At 42.7% G+C, this 22,944-nt stretch overlaps 1 protein-coding gene across 3 annotated transcripts; it reads right to left on the bottom strand.

Annotated features, from left to right (window-relative positions):
- Positions 1-4,125: 4,125 nt before the first annotated feature.
- Positions 4,126-21,347, bottom strand: LOC115134405 (serine/threonine-protein phosphatase 6 regulatory subunit 3-like). Of its 3 annotated transcripts, none has more exons than XM_029668335.2 (25): positions 21,108-21,347; positions 17,193-17,341; positions 16,827-17,060; positions 16,414-16,600; positions 16,144-16,281; positions 15,989-16,054; positions 15,794-15,906; positions 14,057-14,170; positions 13,849-13,978; positions 12,239-12,391; positions 11,843-11,995; positions 11,691-11,755; positions 11,408-11,523; positions 11,218-11,303; positions 10,955-11,041; positions 10,580-10,677; positions 8,743-8,797; positions 7,931-8,061; positions 7,676-7,791; positions 7,345-7,552; positions 7,046-7,143; positions 6,780-6,954; positions 5,205-5,327; positions 4,995-5,078; positions 4,126-4,875 (listed from the first exon to the last, which is right to left on the bottom strand). In XM_029668335.2, the coding sequence occupies exons 3-25, from the start codon at positions 17,051-17,053 to the stop codon at positions 4,824-4,826; spliced, it is 2,775 nt and encodes a 924-aa protein (XP_029524195.1). In that variant the 5' UTR covers positions 17,054-17,060; positions 17,193-17,341; positions 21,108-21,347; the 3' UTR covers positions 4,126-4,823. The 3 variants fall into 3 exon arrangements, with proteins under 3 accessions (XP_029524195.1, XP_029524196.1, XP_029524198.1); XM_029668336.2 differs by having other exon boundaries at positions 10,580-10,659; XM_029668338.2 differs by having other exon boundaries at positions 10,580-10,626.
- Positions 21,348-22,944: the final 1,597 nt, after the last annotated feature.

The following is a 22,944-nucleotide window of genomic DNA, read 5'->3' as shown; positions in this document are numbered from 1 at the left end:
GCCTTGATGACAGCTTTGCACTCTTGGCATTCTCTAAACCAGCTTCATGAGGAAGTCACATGGAATGCATTTCAATTAACAGGTGTGCATTGTTAAAAGTTAATTTCCTTAATACATTTGAGACAATCAGTTGTGTTGTGACAAGGTAGGGGTGGTATACAGAAAATAGTCCTATTTGGTAAAATACCCATATTATGGAAAGAACAGCTCAAAAAAGCAAAGAGAAATGACAGTCCATCATTAAGGCAATAATGAACATTTCACGAACTTTGAATGTTTCTTCAAGTGGTCGCAAAAACCATCAAGTGCTATGATGAAATTGGCTTTCATGAGGATCGCCATAGGAAATGAAGACCCAAAGTTACCTCTGCTGCAGAGGATACATTCATTAGAGTTACCAGCCTCAGAAATTGCAGCCCAAATAAATGCTTCACGGAGTTCAAGAAAGAGACGCATGTCAACATCAACTGTTCAGAGGAGACTGCGTGAATATGGTCTTCATGTTAGAATTGTTGCAAGAAACCACTATTAAAGGACACCAATACGAAGAAGAGACTTGCTTGGGCCAAGAAACACGAGCAATTGACATCAGACCGGTGGAAGTCCTTTGGTCTGATGAGTCAAAATTTGAGATTTTTGGTTCCAACCGCCGTGTCTTTGTGAGACGCAGAGTAGGTGAACGAGGGATCTCTGCATGTGTGGTTCCCACCCTGAAGCATGGAGGAGGTGGTGTGATGGTGACAACGTCTGTGATTTATTTAGAATTCAAGGCACACTTAACCAGCATGGCTACTACAGCATTCTGCAGCGATACACAATCCCAGCTGGTTTGCGCTTAGTGGGACTATCATTTGTTTTTCAACGGGACAATGACCCAACACACCTCCATGTTGTGAAAGGGCAATTTGACCAAGAAGCGTGATGGAGGGCTGCATCAGATGACCTGGCCTCCACAATCACCCGACCTCAACCCAATTGAGACGGTTTGGGATGAGTTGACCCACAGAGTGAAGCTAAAGTAGCCAACATGTGCTCAGCATATGTGGGAACTCCTTCAAGACTGTTGGAAAAGTATTCCAGGTGAAGTTGGTTGAGAGAATGCCAAGTGTGCAAAGGGTGTCAACTTTGAAGAATTAAAAATACATTTTGATTTGTTGAACACTGACACAATACCTCATGACAAAGTGAACACTGCTTTTTCAAAATATTTGCAAATATTAAACTGAAATACCTTATTTATATATTCAGACCCTTTGCTATGAGACTCGAAATTGAGCACATATGCATCCTGTTTCCATCGATGATCCTTGTGATGTTTCTACAACTTGGAGTTCACCTGTGGTAAATTCAATTGATTGAATAGGATTTGGAAAGGCACACACTTGTATATAGAAGGTCCCATAGTTGACAGTGCATGTCAGAACAAAAGCCATGAGGTCGAAGGAATTGTCTGTAGAGCTCCAAGACAGGATTGTGTCGAGGCACAGAGCAGGATAAGGGTGCCAAAAAAATCTTTGCAGCATTGAAGGTCCCCAAGAACACAGTGGCCTCCATCATTCTTAAATGGAAGAAGTTTGGAACCACCAAGACTCTTCCTAGAGCTGGCCGCCCAGCCAAACTGAGTAATTGGGGGAGAAGGGCCTTGGTCAGGGAGGTGACCAAGAACCAGATGGTCACTCCGACAGAGCTCTGGAGTTCCTCTGTGGAGATGGGAGGACCTTCCAGAAGAACAACCATCTCTGCAGCACCACCAATCAGGTCCTTATGGTAGAGTAGTCAAACGGAAGCCACTCCTCAGTAAAAGGCACATGACAGCCTGCTTGGAATTTGCAAACAGGCACCTAAAGACTCTCAGACCATGAGAAAACAAGATCATCTGGTCTGGTGAAACCAAGATTGAACAATTTGGCCTGAATGCCAAGCGTCATGTCTGAAGGAAACCTGGCACCATCCCTGCGGTGAAGCATGGTGGTGGTAGCATCATGCTGTGGGGATGTTTTTCAGAAGCAGGGACTGGGAGACTAGTCAGGATCTAGGGAAATATTAACAGAGCAAAGTACAGTCGTGGCCAAAAGTTGAGAATGACACTAATTTTCACAATGTCTGCTGCCTCAGTTTGTATGATGCCAATTTGCATATACTCCAGAATGTTATGAAGAGTGAACAGATGAATTGCAATTAATTCATGCAAATGAACTGAATCCCCCCAAAAAACATTTCCACTGCATTTCAGCCCTGCCACAAAAGAACCAGCTGACATATCAGTGATTCTCTCTTGTTGACGAGGACAAGGCTGGAGATCACTCTGTCATGCTGATTGAGTTCGAATAACAGACTGGAAGCTTCAAGGAGGGTGGTGCTTGGAATCATTGTTCCTCTGTCAACTACGGTTACCTGCAAGGAAACACATGCCGTCATCATTGCTTTGCACAAAATGGGCTTCACAGGAAAGGATATTGCTACCAGTATGATTGCACCAAAATCAAACATTTATCGGATCATCAAGAACTTCAAGGAGAGCTGTTCAATTGTTGTGAAGGCTTCTGGGCGCCCAAGAAAGTCCAGCAAATGCCAGGACCGTCTCCTAAATTTGATTCAGCTGCAGGATCGGGGCACCACCAGTACAGAGCTTGCTCAGGAATGGCAGCAGGCAGGTGAGTGGATCTGCATGCACAGTGAGGCCAAGACTTTTGGAAGATGTCCTGGTGTCAAGAAGGGCAGCAAAGAAGCCACTTCTCATCAGGGACAGCCTGATATTCTGCAAAAGGTACAGGGATCGGACTGCCGAGGACTGGGGTAAAGTCATTTTCTCTGATGAATCCCCTTTCCGATTGTTTGGGGTATCCGGAAAAAAGCTTGTCCGGAGAAGTCAAGGTGAGCACTACCATCAGTCCTGTGTCATGCCAACAGTAAAGCATCCTGAGACCATTCATGTGTGGGGTTGCTTCTCAGCCAAGGGAGTGGGCTCACTCACAATTTTGCCTAAGAACACAGCCATGAGTAAAGAATGGTACCAACACATCTTCCAAGAGCAGCTTCTCCCAACCATCCAGGAACAGTTTGGTGACGAACAATGCCTTTTCCAGCATGATGGAGCACCTTGCCATAAGGCCAAAGTGATAACTAAGTGGCTCAGGGAACAGAACATTGATATTTTGGGTCCATCGACAGGAAACTCCCCAGACCTTAATCCCATTGAGAACTTGCGGTCAATCTTCAAGTGGCAGGTAGACAAACAAAACCCCACAAATTCTGACATACTCCAAGCATTGATAATGCAAGAATGGGCTGCCATCAGTCAGGATGTGGCCCAGAAGTTAATTGACAGCATGCCAGGTCAGATTGCAGATGTCTTGAAAAAGAAGGGTCAACACTGCAAATATTGACTCTTTGCATCAACTTCATGTACTTGTTAATAAAAGCCTTTGACACTTGTGAAATGCTTGTAATTATACTTCAGTATTCCATAGTAACATCTGACAAAAAATATCTAAAGACATTGAAGCAGCAAGCTTTGTGAAAATTAATGTGTGTCATTCAAAACTTTTGGCCACAACTGTACAGAGAGAGATCCTTGATGAAAACCTGCTCCAGAGCACTCAGGAACTCAGACTGGGGCAAAGGTTCACCGTCCAACAGGACAACGACCCTAAGCACACAGCTAAGAAAACATAGGAGTGGCTTCGGAAAAAGTTGGGACTTCAACCCGATCGAACGTCTCTGGAGACCTGAAAATGTGCAGCGATGCTCCCCATCCAACCTGACAAAGCTCGAGAGGATCTGCAGAGAAGAATGGGAGAAACTCCCCAAATACAGGTGTGCCCAGCTTGTAGTGTCATACCCATGAAGACTGAAGGCTGTAATCACTGCCAAAGGTGCTTCCAAGTACTGAGTAAAATGGTCTGAATACTTTCCAAATGCACTGTATGAAAATAATCAATGGTTGATGCATGACTGAAGCAATACCAAGAATATTCATTACACACGCATCATTTTGCAGTTAGAATGTTTGACTTGAGTGGTACTGTAACAGTTGTAAAATGGAACCCATTTACCACAAGACTTCAGACAGTTAACACTCACTAGATACGTGCAACTGGAAACCATTTTCTACAGGTTTTCACCTTGGGTTTGTACAGTTTAATGTTGTCAAGGGGGAGAAAACATGTGTATGGCACTAACAGAACATTATCTACCTTAATAAATTAAGTTAAAAACTATACCAAAGGTTTTCAAATCTTGCTCATGTTGAAAGTATACAAGAAACATTTACAAATAATAGCTGTGGCAAAATAATCCTTTGAATATTTAAAATTATTTTGATTCCTACCAAACAAGCATACTGATAAACATACCAACATGGGTTGCCGATTAGCATTGCATGGTAGCTGGAAATAAAATTATCGGATTTTGTGCAGAAGGAAAACCCTATCAAAATCACACCAAGTTTTCCAATTGGTATATTTCAGTTATCGTCTGTTTCTGTATACATTTTCTTTTTATAAAATATTTTATTCATACAATCATTTTAACTATAGCAACATTACTATTTAACTTGGAGTGGCAAAATATCAGACGGATCACCTCATAACAATAGTATATAAACAAATGCAAAAAAATAATAACTGTATCCATTAGAGTATCTCTTCATTCAGTTCCAACTTCCTGTTCAACTGTCTGTAATAGCCTAATATTAATATTGCTGGTCCTGATCTGGTGAAGTTAGTGCAGCAGCAGCTCTGACTCTGGACTTGCACTGCCCTCTACTGGTGGCCCAGGGAGAGAGCTGTGCGTGGCAGGAACAGGCTGGCAGGAACCACACATCACCCTGGGCCGTTCACAGCTGCCGCCGGTGAGGCCACGCTCTGCTCTGTTCTGTAGGCGGGCAGACAGAGGACACAGTGTAACATACTGGATGACACACACACTTCACAAGTGATAAGACATGCCAGACTGGAACCCCACAGCACAACCTCATTCTAGCTGACACTTACTTGGCTTCGTCCATTGCTGTTCCTTCTAGGGGACCATTAACAGAGTCACTGGGGACTTTTGATTTCTCATCTGAATGGTGTGCACTGTGGAAGGGAAGAAATAAAGATAGGACATCATGAGACAGAACCGGTACAACAGCATGTCTGAAAATAGCTCACTAGTAGGAGACAGTTCCAGTGAAGGTATAAGTTGACAACATGGAGCCAGACCCTGGTTTGGAACAGTTGCTGACAGGCTGGACAGATGCAGGGACCCTCTTCTCTGGTGTTCCACTCTCCCTCACCACGTACTTTGCAGATGCGTCCTCTGAGGTAGACAACTTCACATCCTCACTGCAGAGAAAAAGGGAACATTTACAGAGCTCTTGCCATTTCAAACATTCAAAATGACAATAGACAGAAACCCACCACTGTTTATAGACACAGAACGGAAAAGACTAGCGCATGCAGAATGGGAGAGACAGACAACATCAAAGCATTGGGCAAACGAGTGTGTCGAAATGCGTATGGCGGTTAAAAATGGATGCAAGGAACAAAATGGACAGCAAATGGACAGAAGCAGCAAGAGTCCATTTAGATTTTCTGACCATCCACTTACAGCAGTTTCCTCTTTTTAAGAGTGAGCTTGTTTCGAAGAGCAGAACACGAGGAGATGACAGTTTTGAAACTCACCGAAATGATTCAAAGTTCAGCCATTGGTCTTGATTTTTGTCATTAAAACCACCACGACTATGTCGTCATAATTACTAGGCAAAACTAACGCACTCCATGATATTTGGGTATTTTTACAGGTCTTATTCATTTTCTGTTTGAGGCGGCGGTTATGAGCGATTTATTTAACCTTTAAGCAGGCAAGTCAATTTAGAACACATTCTTATTTAAAATGACCTGGTAAAGTGAACTACATTTACAACTACCTAGATGGCATTTTGAAAGTCTGTTGGACTTGAGATTCAAGCTTAAAAACAAAGCTCACTGCTAGTAGAGCTGAATCTTGCGTGACAACAGGACTACTGCTAGTAGAGCTGAATCTTGCGTGACAACAGGACTACTGCTAGTAGAGCTGAGTTTTGCGTGAAAACAGGACTACTGCTAGGCTAAGATTCATCTCTCTCCAGTTTATTCCAGCCACCTCACAATGCCATGAGCTACAAACCAAAGCCAATGAGACACCAGCACAAGGAGGTGGTGGATACATTTTGAAGACTGCCTCCACCAATCCACACCCCCACCTGGACATCGACAGAAAGGAGAACAAGGCCAACTCAAATCCTGGGAGTGGCTAATCCCGAGGGCTGATGGCCAATTCACGACGAGCGACGACCAAATCAATACATCTGAGATATACATGCAAATGGAGATGGCAAAATAATTAATAAAAAAAACTCAGTGGCTGACATGAAAACAAGACACGGCAGATGTCTGCCCCCCGACTGGCTGTACATACCGATAAGATTTCAACACTCTGAAGCCACACGCACGCCAGAGAGAAAGAGGAAGCTCATGTTGTAAGTGTTGCAGTTAAAGTGAAGGACAGTTTCTCAAACAACACAGACAGCAATGTAGGTTTGGCAGGTTTGGTGATACATAAATGGTATATAGATATTTATACAAGTCTACTGGAGTGTCCCTGCCTTGCATGGATTTAAGTCACTCAGTGCAGGAGGGGGAAAACGTGGCAAGACACAGAGGTCAATTCCACATGCTCTGAGGTGAATGGCTGTGTTGTAAAGGAAGGATTGGTGACCAGAGGAACAGGGTATGGTGAGTCATCAAAAGCCTTACCTCTTGAAAATGGCAGTTTCAGTTTTGGCATCTACAGTAAGGCTAACTGTTTCCTTCATGGATCCATTGGTGACCGTCTCAGTGGTGACGGACTCCTCTGCATCCGAGCATCCGGCTTTCCCTCCAGGGGAGCTGGCTGGCTGGGCTGCCTCATCCCCTGGCCACTGGTCAGAATCTGCGACGTCACACAGGGACAGCATCATAACAGTGACCACAGAGTTAGCCTTAACACACTTATTCCTGAAAAGCTCAGTGGCAAACCTCACCTTCATGCTGCATTGGTGCGTTGACACCCAAGGGGTCTCCTGTCTCTATACAGGTCTCCATTGCTACTGGGGAATTGCTCCTCAAAGGATCTTTGGGTCTGGAAGAAAAGGTCTTGAATTTGTCCTCTTAAAATAGCCAATCTCAAATATTAGACATGGGAAGCCAGGGGAATGAACAGAACACCTGTCACCCACATCCTTATTCATACTACATGGAAGGATAACGCAATATGGAAATGTGTGGCAATAGTGTCACCTAAGGCCTTGGGAATGAGGGTGGTGTGATGATGAACCCTTACCTAACTGGTGAGAAGTTGCTAGAAAAGTCTGCCCAGCCCATGGCTTTGCCAGGGGAGGCGTTGGGGGAGCTCCAGCCAGCAGACTCTGGTATAACCGCAGGGGAGGAGGGGGAGGCTGGGGCAGCGGAGGCTGGGGCAGATTCACCCATCGCCGTAGAACTCCCGGTGTCCATGGGTATGTCGTCAAAGTTAGCTGTCCACAGAGGCCCTGAAACAACAGGGCAGCCGTCACAAAAAAGCAAGGCATCATCTCGAAAAGATCATACCAGACCCACCTACCCAACGAACCACTAACCCAACCCCGGTGCGCAAACCCGGAACAATCACTCACCAGTGTCCACCTCCATTCTGTCATCAGAGCTGGCGTTGTTGGGGTCAAAGGGATCACGTTTAACATCCTCCTCCTCAGAGTCTGTGCTCTCCTCACTATCTGTGCTGCCAGAGCTCCTAATGGGAGGCACAGAATGGACAAAAGTCAAGAAAATGTATCAAAATCACCCAAACTGGTGCTTTGAACCAGCCTCAGAAGATATGTTAGTCATTTAAAACATGTAATTTACATATCCGCCAAGAGGCGCTGCCGTACCGAGGACGTCTCTGAGCGTCTGGTGCGAAAGTAACATCTTTCTCGTCCCAGATGTCCTCCTCATCAGAGCCTGCATCTTCAAACTGCTGGATTTTCTCCTTACAGCAGGCCTCAAACAGAGCTATATTCGCCTGGAAGACAACACCAGTACCAGGGTAAAGCACATGATACACAAAAAGATATGCTGTGATGCCTCCATTTCCTCATTACTGTAAATGGAAAAGGGAAGAAAATATGTATGTGCATCATTTTCATAGGTAACAGAACTTCAGACGTCTAGAGTGCAGCATTAGCTAATATGTACCAATCCTTTTCAGGATGGTAAAACGTTTTCAGTGTAAACTTAAAAACGACTAAAACCAGATAAAGATTTCTGAAAAGATAATGGAGCAACTTTATATATATATTTTTTTATTATAAATCTGATTATCTTTGAGAACTAACAATTACCAAAATAAAAACTAGTCTGGGAGAATCTGAAATTCCAAAAATGTCATGTGTTTGAATCACTTAGACAGCATAAGAACAAGAAATAAGCCATAGCAAAATGTGTAGGCTTGCAGGAAATTAGCTTCAAAACAGACGTTCTGTCTGAGGCTGAAAAAAAATCCCAGGGTAAAGACTAACAGCATTATAAAAATTGTAAACTTTAAAACTTTGGGAGATAATTTTCCTCAAACTGCTACTTTATTATCTTACTCATTTCCACTAGAATTGAACAGATCTCCAGTACAAATGGAAGACAACATCGCATTCATTTTAACATCCTTTCACTACCTTTGAAATGCATTAAATTATATTAAAATACTTACACTTTCATTTGTATTCAAGGAAAAATTGATGTCTGATATTCTATCAAAGGGAATACTGAAATGTTAAAGAAAAGAGTTTAGTTTAGTTATATTAATTAGACAATGACTACAAACAATGACTAAACACAATGGCTTCAGGACGCCTACCTACAGAGGCCCATTAACAGGAAGAAGAATGTTATTGACATGAAAGCAGCTTTATGCAGAAACTCCAGCCAGCCATTCCCACCTGGTCATTCTACTCAGGGGCAGATCACTCACATAACAAGAGCCAGAGGCACAGAACAGGGTTGAAGTGCACTACTTATTCCAAACTAACTGAATTATGCAGGGTTTTTACTCTGCATAGAAAAGTCTTGGGCGGGTCGCCTAAGTGTTTTTCCTCGGGCCGCCCCAAAAAAAAATACATAGAAAGACGTTTCAGTGTAAACAAAATACTAAAACCAGATAAAGTATGTAGGAAAGATAACGGACCTATATATTTTTAAATTAGATTTTTGAAAACGATCAACCCCCTAAGTAAAAGCTAAACAGTCAGGGAGAATCAAAAATTCCCAAAATGATGATTGGTGATTTTAGAATATTCTGCTGCTTTCACACAGATATGGTATTTAAAATATATATGTTTTTTTATTTAACTAGACAAGTAATTGTATCCTAAACAATATTCAAAACAGATTTTTAAAAGTTGATTGATTTACCAAGATGAGTCCCCACACTTGTCTCAAAGCAGAGCGATTGTGCAGTCCCAATCAAAACAGTGCTGAAATTAGAATCGAGTAGGCTTTTGCTTCAAATTTATTACAAGAATTGGATGACTTTGGGACATTTCAGTAAGCAACAACTTGATACATGCCTTCAATTGCACGTACTTTAATCCAATAGTTTCATCATTCAGTGATATTTATTCCCACAGTAATTCTTCATGTATCCATCCGGTTATGTTTAAGAAAACAGTGTGTGTGGTGGGCTATGAGAAGATGTATAGTATAACTGGCTGTCTAGCAACCATCAAGAGTTTAAGAGTGTAGTGCGTGCCAAAGCCGCCTCAGCATTACGGCTACGTTTCATACTATGCCGTAGGCAGAACTTTACTGAAATGATTAGTAGATCGTTTGGCAGAAACATTTTTGGGCTTTGATACCGGCAATACCTTTCAGATATAAAGAAGAGGGGGTAAAAGTTGGCAGGATAAGGTTGGCGGAAAAACATCTTGGTAGAAAAGGGATATTTGACTCAGATAGCGTAAGGGATAGCAAAATGTGTAGAATTGCAGGAAGTGAGCTTTAAAACAGCTACATTGTCAATGTGGCCAACAGGTGGGCCTCTAAAATGTTTGGTCAAAGGCCACCACGCCCATACCAACCACAAGCCCCATTTTGAGCAAGAAAAAATAAAAATAAACTGTTTTGCAATTACCAATTACAATCTGGACTCTGGTCCAAGCAAAGCATCAGTCTTGATTGACAGTGACACAGGCAATCTACTTTAAATGGTAGAACTGTATAATATGAGCAACTTAAATGTAATAAGAATATTTGACATTCATGGGTTGCTGAATTCAGACTGGCATCCAATTAACCTACCACTTACTTTCCCCAGACTAGAGATATCATTATCCAGACAGTGGTATTTTATTTTCATATGTAAATGTTAATTGCAAACATGTATGTAACCTAAACCTTTGTACAGAGAAAGAAACTGATTCCCAGTCCTTTGTTAAGGAAGCAAAGAATGTATTAACAGAACACCAGTCTAGTCACCCCACACCCTTATTGGAATCCCCAAACCAGTAGAATAGCAGGTTATGAAGAAAACATGCAGGATCAGTACTCACTCCACGACATCATCCTGATCGGCAAACTCTTCGTCATTGAAGCCAAACTGCTCAATAAAATTGGACGTCATTTGTTGCATCTGATAATCAGAAAAGGCCTGGCAAACCCAGGACCAACGATAATGATATAGTCTTGGCACTACAAAAAACTTCAAATACTTCAATTCAAAACAATTGACTAATACTGTAGCTATAGGTTCATTGTTTAAAGATTAAGAGCACAAGCATACTTACAATTGGAAGACACATTTAATATTCACAAAATCAGTACTACTATTACTAGACAAGTATAATAATGTTAACAATTATTTTTTTTAAAGTATCAATATGGAGATTTTGCAGCATTTATATAGTCTCATCCAGTTACAGACTTACTTGTTGTAAAGAGGAATCCTGGTGGAATCCGCTGTCCTTGAAGTCTACCTCGTCATCACTGGATGAGTGAATATGGTGTGTGTTCACCTAGTGCACAGTGCAACCAACCTTATTACTAAGAGGACAACCACGAGACATCCTTCAAACAGCTTCGGCATTACTGGCACTTCACCTTTCAGTACGTCAGTTTAAATACTGTGTAACAGTGTACTCTGAAAACATATTTTGGCATTAAGTAACTGAGGTGTCTGTATCAGACTTACTAGGTCTACAGTGTTTCTCTTGTTTGTGTCAGCTAGCTGACCAGAAATGAAGGTCTCCCATCTCTCTCTGTCTTCTTCTGTGAGCTCTGAAATAACAAGATGAGTCTATTCCACCTCATTTCAGGATATAGAAAGGATTGTTTTTTTGCTCCAACAACCTCATTCCTTATGGGTGTGAAAGCCCACTCACCTGAGATGAGCTGCTGTATCTGTGCACCATTGGGGCCCTTGTCGCTGTTGTGCACTATTGAGTTGGCTATTCTGGTCAAGTGGCCCATGTAGCCCTGTCTACGTCCACCCTCAGCCCTGCAACAGGAAACACTTACTGAAGCCTACCGGCACATTGTGGTGACTTTTATGTGTGCCGTCGCAAGGGGAAAAACCAAAGAGCTCACAAGAGATTTAAAAACCCCAAATCTGCAGTGGTCTAGTAACAACTAGACACATATATCATTAATAATAACAGTACTTACTGCGCTTTCTCATTGGAGCTCCATGCATCAAGAATTCTCTGTATAAACTGGCACTTCTGAAACAGCTAAAACACAGCGCACAAAAAGAGTTGATTGACTTGTCTGACATGAGTACCATTCTAGATGTAAAGAAAAGGGTGATGAAGTCTCACATGATTGATGAGGTGGCTTTCTCTGACAGGCTCCTGATCACTGTTGATTTTGAGGTTTTCACTTTGGGCTGGGGGCATCGCTAGGATCATTGCAGTGCATATTTCAACTTGTAAATGCAGGAAGTTATTCCATATATATTTGAAGTACATGTCCTGAGAATAAACAGATTGTTTTTTTAAAAGCATACATTTATTTAATAAGAAAATGTTCCAAACCAAGTTGTTGAAGTGAGCATCATCCCTGTTGACCTTAGTTATGAGAAGGGGGTAGTAAAGGAACTAGTGTCATGAAAGACAGAAATCCCGGTGCATAGCAGTCTAAATCCAGATGCTGATTAAGACATGAACAACTAGTACTAAACACCATGTGTAAAATATAAAAGACAGGCAACTTACAAGTATGACACCTAGAGTGTTGAGGTTAATCAGCTCCATGTTGATGATATGAGTGTTGGTCTGCAGGAGGCTGGCCACTAGACGGACCACATTCAGCCGGGTGTTGCCCACTGGGGGGTCTAGCACTCCCCATGTGGTTTTCATGATATTCTTCTGCAAATATGGGGATGAAAGGAACAATCAGGCTCTCATTCAGTTGGTAACTCAAACACAACCGCCATTGGAGTGAACTTGTAAAGTCAATTTAGAGGAAAGACCACCCACTCTGAAGATAAAATGACTCAAAGTTAAACCAAGATTAAGATAGCAGTATCACAACAAAAACAGATAAATGTAGTAATAGTTTATTTAAAATATTGTGGTTGTCATATTTATTTCAAGTTAATAACAAAGAGAAAAACCTATACTTAGCTCACTGAAATATCTGCAATGTTTAGTGTGTGTGTAAGACGATAGGTACACTACATGACCAAAGGTATGTAGACATCTGCTCGATGAACTTCTCATTCCAAAATCATGAGAAATATGGAGTTGGTCCCCCCCCCTTTGCTGCTACAACATCCTCAACTCTTCTGGGAAGGCTTTCCACTAGATGTTGGAACATTGCTGCGGGGATTCCCCTCAGCCACAAGAGAATTTGTGAAGTCGGACACTTATCTTGGGCGATTAGGCCTGGCTAGCAGTCGGCGTTCCAATTCACCCCAAAGGTGTTTGATGAGGTTGAGGTCAGGGCTCTGTCCAGACCTGTCAAGTCCTTCCACACCAATCGACAAACAATGTCTGCATTAACCTTGCTTTGTGCACTGGGGTATTGTCGTGCTGAAACAGGAAAGGGCCTTCCCCAAAAGGTTGTCACAAAGTTGGAAGCACAGAATCGTCTAGAATGTCGTTGTAAACTGGAACTAAGGGGACTAGCCCGAACCATGAAAAACAGCCCCAGACGATTATTCTTCCTCCACCAAACTTTACAGTTGGCACTGTGCAGTCGGGCAGGTAGCATTCTCCTGGAATCCACCAAACCCAGATTCGTCCGTCAGACTGCCAGATGGTGAAGTGTGATTCGTCACTCCAGAGTCCAATGGCGGTGAGCTTCACACCACTCCAGCCGACGCTTAGCAGTGCGCATGGTGATATTAGGCTTGTGTGTGGATGCTCGGCCATCGAAACCCATTTCTTGAAGCTCCCGTCTAATAGTTATTGTGCTGACATTGACTCGGTAGTGAGTGTTGAAAATGAGGACAGACGAGTTTTACACGCTACGAGCTTCGGCACTTGGCGATCCCGTCCTGTGAGCTTGTGTGACCTACCACTTCGCGGCTAAGCCGTTGTTGCTCCTAGACGTTTCCACATATAGTTAATCGGGGCAGCTATAGCAGGGCATAAAAATGACTTGTTGGAAAGGTGGCATCCTATGACAGTGCCACGTTGAAAGTCAGAACTCTTCAGTAAGGCCATTCTGCTGCCAATGTTTGTCTGTGGAGATTCCATGGCGGTGTGCTCGATTTTACACACCTTTTAGCAACAGGTGTGGCTGCAACAGCCAAATCCACTAACTCGAAGGGATGTCCGCATACTTTTGTATATATAGTATATGTAAAGTACTGTATTACCTTTGGGGGTTCCAGCAGCAGTTGATGGAAGTCTTTGAGCCTAGGTCTGACAGCCTCCAGAATGCTCTGATTGACTGAGAAGGACGGGTGGCTCATACCAGGAGGACAGATTTCCAAATTGCCTTCGAACCTGCAAACGACAGAACCGTACATCAGAAAAAGTCTCCCAAAACAAATAAAACTTTCAAATGGGATATCGTTAACTTACGCTGGTCTTCGTGTCTCAAAGAGTGTCAGGAGAATCTGAATTACACTGACTATTGCAGAGTCATTTTTCTCTTTGTCAAATATGTTGGACAGCAACTGCTCCACAGTCTCTTGTCTGAGAGAAAGGAAGGGACATGTACAGTACCAATCAGAAGTTTGGACACACCTACTCATTCAAGGGTTTATCTTTATTTTGACTATTTTCTACATTGTAGAATAATAATGAAGACATCAAAACTATGAATCATGTAGTAAGCAAAAAGTGTTAAAACCAAATATATTTTTAAAGTAGCCACCCTTTGCTTTGACCGCTTTAAACTCTTGGCATTCTCTCAACCTGCGTCACCTGGAATGCTTTTCCAACAGTCTTGAAGGAGTTCTCACATATGCTGAGCACTCGTTGGCTGCTTTTCCTTCACTCTGCGGTCCAACTCATTACAAACCATCTCAATTTGGTTGAGGTCAGGTGATTGTGGAGGCCAGGTCATCTGATCCAGCACTCCACTCTCCTTAGTCAAATAGCCCTTACACAGCCTGGAGGTGTGTTGGGTCATTGTCCTGTTGAAAAACAAATGATAGTCCCACTAAGCGCAACCAGATGGGATTGTGTATCGCTGCAGAATGCTGTGTTATCCATGCTGGTTAAGTGTGCCTTGAATTCTAAATAAATCAGACAGTGTCACTAGCAAAGCACCCACCTCCTCCATGCTTCATGGTGGGACCACACATGCAGAGATCATCTGTTCACCTACTCCGCATCTCACAAAGACACGGTGGTTGCAACCAAAAAGCTTGAATTTGGACTTATCAGACCAAAGCACAGATTTACACCAGTCTAATATGTCCATTGATCGCGTTTCTTGGCCCAAGCAAGTCTCTTCTTCTTATTGGTGTCCTTTAGTAGTGGTATCTTTACAGAAATTCGACCACGAAGACCTGATTCTGAGTCTCCTCTGAACATTTGATGTTGAGATGTCTCTTACTTGAACACTGAAGCATTTCTTTGGGCTGCAATCTGAGGTATAGTTAACTCTAATGAACTTATCCTCTACAGCAGAGGTAACTCCGGGTCTTCCTTTCCTGTGCCGGTCTCCATGAGAGCCAGTTTCATCATAGCGCTTGATGGTTTTTGCGACTGCTCTTGAAGAAACTTTGAAAGTTTGTACATTTTCCAGATTGAGTGACCTTCAGGTCTTAAATTAATGATGGATTGTCATTTCTCTTTGCTTATTTTAGCTGTTCTTGCCATAATATGGACTTGGTCTTTTACCAAATAGGGCTATCCTTCTGTATTCCACCCCTACCATGTCACAACACAACCGATTGGCTCAAACGCATTAAGGAAAGAAATTACACAGATTAACTTAAGGCACACCTGTTAATTGAAATACATTCCAGGTGACTACCTCGTGAAGCTGGTTGAGAGAATGCCAAGAGTGTGCAAAGTTCTCATCAAGGTAAAGGGTGGCTACTTTGAAGAATATCAAATATATATTGATTTGTTTAACACTTTTTTTGGTTACTACATGATTCCATGCGTGTTATTTCATGGTTTTGATGTCTTCACTATTATTCTACAATGAAGAAAATAGTAAGAAATAAAGGAAAACCCTTGAATGAGTAGGTGTAAGTTAGTAATGACTTTGGCACAACAATAAAAGATGACAGTAAAATATGATGACAGTAATAATGAGTATTCCTCCTTGAAAAAACAAACAAACAGGTTGTAGAGACTTACTTTTCTAGTGTGGCCAGTAATGGGTCAGGCTCTGAGCAGCCCTGCACTTGGAACATCTGATCTCTGCTGAGGCGGATGATTTCACACAGAGACTGGGATGCGTTGGAGTGCCTCTAGATGATGAACAGAGAGACTTTAAGACACTGTAAGAGAGCAACAGAACACCAAACAAACTGCTGATGAAATGTGACTTACATCCTCATCCTGAGAAGGCTGGACCATATCAACAAGCCTCTGGATCACCTTCTCCTCGTTCAGCCACTGTGGGAGGAGAAGATAGAGGTCGGTAATTTAACACACAAAAAAAAGACCAAAATGCTCAAACGCGAAGTAAACCACATAACACTGACATTTAAGACATCTTGTCTGAGCTGCTGTGGTTCAACGCAGGTCAGCATTCTGAGCAGCAAGTCCATGATGGCGGAGGTCCCTATGTGTTTAATCATTAAGTCCACAAAGTCTTCCCTCTTCCGCAGAAACTCCACAATCTGCAAAAGATAGTTGAAGTTTAAGGATGTGTCAAAGGACAATCTTTTCTCCCAGAGCATTCATGAAACCCTGCAGGTCATACACTTTTTAAAACCCGTGTGGTTTATACAAGCGTTTTGCATTGATCTCACCTGTTCCGGTTTCCTACCGATGAGGATGCTCAGGACCTTGCTGAAGAAACTGGCCAGTAAAGGGTTGAGTGGAGATTCATTTTGCAAGAAGCCATAAAGTTTCATTAGTAAACGTTCATCTTCTCCCAGTTTGTCATTGATCTGTCCAACATCCGAGGTAAGGAGTTCACACGATATGTTGGGGTACCTTAAAATAGCATAGAAGTCCAACATTTAATGATCAATTAATACAGTACCACTACCACACAAAAGAGCACATCAAAGGTCCTATATAATTGAATGTCTAGCAAGTCATGTTTGCCCCCTTGAATTAAACAAATGCAAGGGAAACTGAAAGAAAACAAGAAATCTTTCTCAAAATTGGCATATATCCGTAAGTATATCCTGGCCTAGTGTGTGTGAATCCCACTTACTTGTACTTGATCGTCTCCTCCACATCATCACTTGGCTCCTGCGTGATGTAAGTTACCAGGTCCTCCATGTACTGAGGCCGTACCAGGAAGTCCACCAGCTTGTGGTTCTGGGCCTTGCACTCCTGCAGGACATCCTCCTCGTCCATCACCTCTGTCAGAGTCACATCTTCCTTCTCCAGGAGGGTGTCGATGTGGGACGTCGTGTGTAAATCAAACTTCCAAAACATGATGCTTCTACAAGGAAGGAAAACATTCATAAGACAATGGGAAAGCACTCACAGTGACACAAAGTACACAATGTGGGTTGAGATGAGGTGGTCAAACAGAAAGCAGGTGGTGGTCAAACAGACAGCTTCACAAATGTACCTGACTGGGATAGAGTCCAGAAGTTAAAAATAAAATAATGATAGTGCTCTTTGGGAGCTCTGGCCCATTACAGGCTCCACAGGCAGCAGTGACAAGACAGGCTTTTGACACATGCAGCAGAACGACCACCTCAACAGATCAACGCACACCTGAAACAAGCAAAAGATAAATTAGCATATTAATCATTGTAATGGAACAACATTTTCTTACTAACAGTAACATTTCTTACGTGAAGGTCACATGCTACTGAAACAAGTAGTAATATAAGTGTTGTTTTTTTGTCACATTACCTTCTAAATAATAAGTGTTAACCAGGTGAAAACAAATACTTAGTCTAGGTCATGAGACAAACTTTAAATATCTGGCAAAGAGCCGGTAAACCATAGCTTTTCCATCATAGGAAAATAGTTCACTTCCTTGTTGACATGTCAGCATCCCAACAACTCTCCCCAAAATCAGTCTAAACTTCAAAGCATTAAGACAAGCACTACTGGGCTAACCGCTCCACACTCAAATACTGGCAAGATCATTGCTAGTTCAGAACACTGTGCTTAGTCAAATCACCTTGTGCCACATCTTAAGTGGCAATATAGAACACTGTGTCAACAACTCACTCACCGTAGGAACAAAGCAGTGAAACATGTTCAGTGCACACACTAGGCATATGCCTCAAAAGATAAACAGAATTTCCCACTGTGTACACCTGGCCCTCAGGTAAAAGTCTAAGTATTTGCTAGGAATTCCCATCTTGTGGGGAAGCCTGGGAGAAATAGGGTTAAAGGTTACAGTGAAGTCATCTTGGCTTATGCTAAACCAGCACCTCAGACAAGTGAATGGCTGAGAAAAGAAAGTGTATTAATAGACTGAGCATCGGGGCTGTGCTGAGGGACCATTGACATTGGTCCCTGTCCAGGCACATTCTTTGATGAAAGTGTGCAACTCATTCATTGCTCTATAAAATACTACAATAAATTGAAGATGTCAAAATGAATGTCATGGAAAAACATTTAATTGTTGTCTGGCATTAAATTGTCTACCACAGGTGACCAAATAACAACAGGAAAAACTGTTTTATCACCACCCAAGAGCGCAACATTGGCCTGAACAAAGTCCCGTGTCACTAACAAAAAATAAGCACTTTCAGCTGCTGGTTTACATTGGTTATATGGTTATTTATATGGTTATGGCCTGGTGCTGAAGTGTTTGCTCTACCAGCTATGAGAAAGCTTATGAACACTTAATTCCATGATTTAAGGAATAGCCCCACCTGTCTCAATTGACAAAAATTTGACAAATGCTGAATAGCCAATCTCCAGTGGGTGAAGACAAAAACAATTTGTCAACTAAATCACAACCATACAACACAGTAATGCATGGTTGGTTACTCAAATATACACGTATGACTATTCCAATGACAGTGTAAAACTGAAACCCAGGGGTTGCCCAAGGTAACATTCTGTTTCATGTAAACTAAACCAGAATGTGTCATAACTTGATGTATTTTTGTATAGGCCTACCTTCTTTTAGTACACTATTGTTTGTCAAATGTAATGCACTGCCTTGGGAGCAAAGGGTTACATTGCCGTTTAGCCCCATTTACTGTTCAGTGTTGTTCTTACTGTATTAGCTAGCTAGACTACATACTTTTGTACGTTATCTAGCTAACGTAAGCTAAGTAACCAACAGTCATGTCTCAGGACAGACTGGGACTAACTAGCTAGCCAAGTTAGTTGTGGTTATAGGGGTCAGAAATCAAACTACCTAGCTAAATTCAACACTTAGCCTGACCCGGAGAATCCTGAAACTATACCAAAAAAACAAACAGCACCTTTTTCAGGACTCGGTCTTTCAAAGATAATTTGTAAAAATCCAAATAACTCCACAGGTCTTAATTGTAAAGGGTTTAAACACTTTTTCACATGCTTATTCAATTAACCATAAAAAAATGAATGAACATGTACCTGTGGAACGGTCATTAAGACACTAACAGCTTACAGAGGGTAGGCAATTAAGGTCACAGTTATGAAAACTTAGGACACTAAAGAGGCCTTTCTACCAACTCTGGAAAAACATCAAAAGAACAGTGTCCCAGGGTCCCTGCTCATCTGCGTGAACGTGCCTTAGGCATGAGGACTGCAGATGTGGCCAGGGCAATAAATTGCTATGTCTGTCCTGAGAAATGCCTAAGACAGAACTATACAGGGATACAGGATGGACAGCTGATCATCCTATCATCCTCGAAGTGGCAGACCACGTGTAACACCTGCACAGGATCAGTACATCCGAATATCACACCTGCGGGACAGGTACAGGATGGCAACAACAACTGCCCGAGTTACACCAGGAACGCACAATCCCTCCATCAGTGCTCAGACTGTCCGCAATAGGCTGAGAGGGGCTGGACTGAAGGCTTGTAGGCCTGTTGTAAGGCAGGTCCTCACCAGACATCACCGGCAACAAATTCGCCTATGGACACAAACCCACCGTCGCTGGATCAAACAGGATTGGCAAAAAGTGCTCTTCTCTGACGAGTTGCGGTTTTGTCTTGTGTTACACTGAGGCCTGTACTCTGGAGCGGGAATGATTTGGAGGTGGAGGGCCCGTCATGGTCAGGGGCGGTGTGTCACAGCATCATCGGACTGAGCTTGTTGTCATTGCAAGCAATCTCAACGCTATGCATTACAGGGAAGACATCCTCCTCCCTCATGTGGTACCCATCCTGCAGGCTTATCCTGACATGACAATGCCACCAGCCATATTGCTTGTCATGTGCATGATTTCCTGCAAGACAGGAATGTCAGTGTTCTACCATGGCCAACGATGAGCCCGGATCTCAATCCCATTGAGCATGTCTGGGACCTGTTGGAACGGAGGGTGAGGGCTAGTGCCATTCCCCCCAAAATGTCCGGGAACTTGCAGGTGCGTTGGTGGAAGAGTGGGGTAACATCTCACAGCAAGAACGGGTAAATATGGTGCAGTCCATGAGGAGGAGATGCACTTCAGTACTTAATGCAGCTGGTGGCCACACCAGATACTGTCTTACTTTTGATTTTGACCCCCCTTTGTTCAGGGACACATTATTCCATTTCTGTTCTTCACATGTCTGTGGAACTTGTTCAGTTTATGTCTCAGTTGTTGAATCTTATGTTTATACTAATATTGACACGTTAAGTTTGCTGAAAATAAACGCAGTTGACAGTGAGAGGACGTTTTTTTCTTTGCCGAGTTTAGCTAACTAACACAATAGACAGCTGCTTGATAGCTAGCTAGCTTCGCTGTGGATAACTAACTTAACGTTCGTTTACCAGATAGTTATCGAAGTAACGTAGTTACAGCTGACGTGGTTTTCACAAACTACTAACATTAACTATCTACTTTGACGTTACCCAAAATGCTAACGCTTCCTAGGTAGTCAACTAACGTTAGCGAACACAAAAATATTTGACTAACGTTAGCTAGTTCCCGTCAACAACTTGATGCCTCTAGATGGCTATCTGACGTTAACTGGCAAAAAAATACCGAAGCCAACATCTAACCGTATAACGTTAACATCAATATCCAAACGGTGGGCGCATGCTGGATAACGTCAGTTAGCATTTTCCAGTTAACCAACGCAGACAGGCCAAACCGTGTAGACAACACTAGTCTGAAATACGGCTAACTAACGTTATCTAGCAAGCAACATAGTGCATTTCAATGGACCCCAGTGCGGTGGCTTTTCACACACAATAAGACTAACGTATCGCAGCTATCTATCGAGTACAATATAACAAGACGATTCGTACTTATAAATACATCGGTGTAGCTAAGTTACCGGTAGCTAAAGATAAATGGGTAGTTAATGTTGCTCTAGCTAGCTAGCTCAGTAGCTGTTCCTGTCTCCTGAACTGCATGCACCAGCTAGCAAGTACGTACCAACAAACAACGGTAAATGGTGAGTCCCCGGCATGTAGCTTATTGGGCCATTAGCCTAAAGTGTCAACAACAACAACAAAAAAGCCACGAATCCTAAAAAGAAAAAAAAGTGTTTCCAACGGATTCTGACAGGCGAGAAAATGTAGCTAGACTGTCAGATGGCACTTTTCAAGATGGCGGCACCATCAATTCCAACGACCCTTCCCCCACCACCATAACCAGGCAGATAAGCAGGTTACCAGGTCTTCTGGTCGTCACTAGTTACCACAGCCGCAGAGACTTCATCACGGCTAAACCACGCCCGCTTCTACAATTGGTCTTCTTAAAATCTGATTTTAAATCTAACCTTAAGCATAGCCTTAACCACACGACTGACCTTAAATTAAGACCAAAAAGCAAATTTTTGTTTTAATTGGTGTGGCTGTGCTAGTGACAACAGTATTTTTGCCACAACTAAACTACCAGTCAATCAAACCAGACCGATTGAGCTCTATTGGCTAATTAATCACGCCAATCAGACTTCTTGCGAGCGCAGTCTTGTGATTTGGTACTGTACAAGTCATTAAATGGTCGGTGCTTGGGATGTCCCTATCCCATTGAACTTGAGAAGTAAAATGGTTCGGGTTTAGGGTAGGGACGTCCCATTGATTCCGGGTAGCACTGACCGTCATTAAACTGCGTCCACTCCACTCCATTGCGTAAAACGTAAAAAAACGTCGCGTCGAGAAACTCCCATTTTCCGCAGATAGAACAGGGTCAGTTACCATCGGTCTAAAATCCCTCCTCATGTCCATCACTGCGGCAGTCAGAGGACTGGTGGCATCAAATGCATGCCCTGAAAACATACTTTTCTATACATTTATGAGTTTAGGCAAATATGCGTTAGGGCAGCATGTGCACATCCATTCTTTTTTACTTTTATTTAACCAAGCAAGTCAGTTAAGAACAAATTCTTACTTTCAATGAGTGGGTTAACTGCCTTGTCCGGGGGCACAAGGACAGATTTTTACCTTGTCAGCTCTGGGATTTGATTTTACAACCTTTCGGTTACATGTCCAACGCTTTAACCACTAGGCTACCTGCCGCCCTAACTTTTGGAAAAATATGTTTTGTGTGAACTTAAGTATGTTCCCTCTAATTCTCCCATCTCTCTTTCTCCCCTCCCGGAGGACCTGAGCTCTAGGACAATGCCTCAAGACTACCTGGCCTGATGACTCCTTGCTGTCCCCATCCCCAGTCCACCTGGTCGTGCCGCTGATCCAGTTTTGCCTGTGGCTATGGTACCCTGACCTGTTCACCAGACGTGCTACCTTGTCCCGGACCTGCTATTTTCGACCCTCTCTTTCCCTCTCCCGCCCTCCCACCCCCTTTCTCTCTCTCTCTCTCTCTCTCTCTCTGTCTCTCTGTCTTGACCTCTGAATGCTCGGCTATGAAAAGCCAACTTACATAACTTCTGAGGTGCAAAGATGTTGCACTCTACAACCCTGTGATTATTATTTGACCATTCTGGTCATGAATGTTTGAACATCTTGAAGAACAATCTGGCCTTAATGGACATGTCCTCTTATAATCTCCACTGTGCACAGCCAGAAGAGGACTGGCCACCCCTCAGAGCCTGGGTCCCCTCTAGGTTTCTTCCTAGGTTCTGGCCTTTCTAGGGAGTTTTCCTAGCCACCGTGCTTTTACATCTGCATTGCTTGTTGTTTGGGGTTTTAGGCTGGGTTTCTGTATAAGCACTTTGTGACATCTGCTGATGTGAAAAGGGATTTATAAATACATTTGATTTGATGTTGTCCCCGTGGTTAAAGTGTGTGTGTCATGAGTATTCTGTTTTTTT

Source organism: Oncorhynchus nerka, linkage group LG9a (genome assembly GCF_034236695.1).
Source record: "Oncorhynchus nerka isolate Pitt River linkage group LG9a, Oner_Uvic_2.0, whole genome shotgun sequence".
NCBI lineage: Eukaryota > Metazoa > Chordata > Actinopteri > Salmoniformes > Salmonidae > Oncorhynchus > Oncorhynchus nerka.
This window is presented reverse-complemented; position numbering and strand designations above follow the sequence as displayed.

Bases quoted from the DNA above. Each gene is read 5' to 3' on its own strand.
- LOC115134405 (XM_029668335.2), bottom strand. From the start codon at position 17,053: ATGTTTTGGAAGTTTGATTTACACACGACGTCCCACATCGACACCCTC. The intron at 16,601-16,826 runs GTAAGTGGGATT...TGCTATTTTAAG, and splicing joins GAGGAGACGATCAAGTACAA to GTACCCCAACATATCGTGTG. The intron at 7,792-7,930 runs GTACGGCAGCGC...GCCTCCCATTAG, and splicing joins GACGCTCAGAGACGTCCTCG to GAGCTCTGGCAGCACAGATA.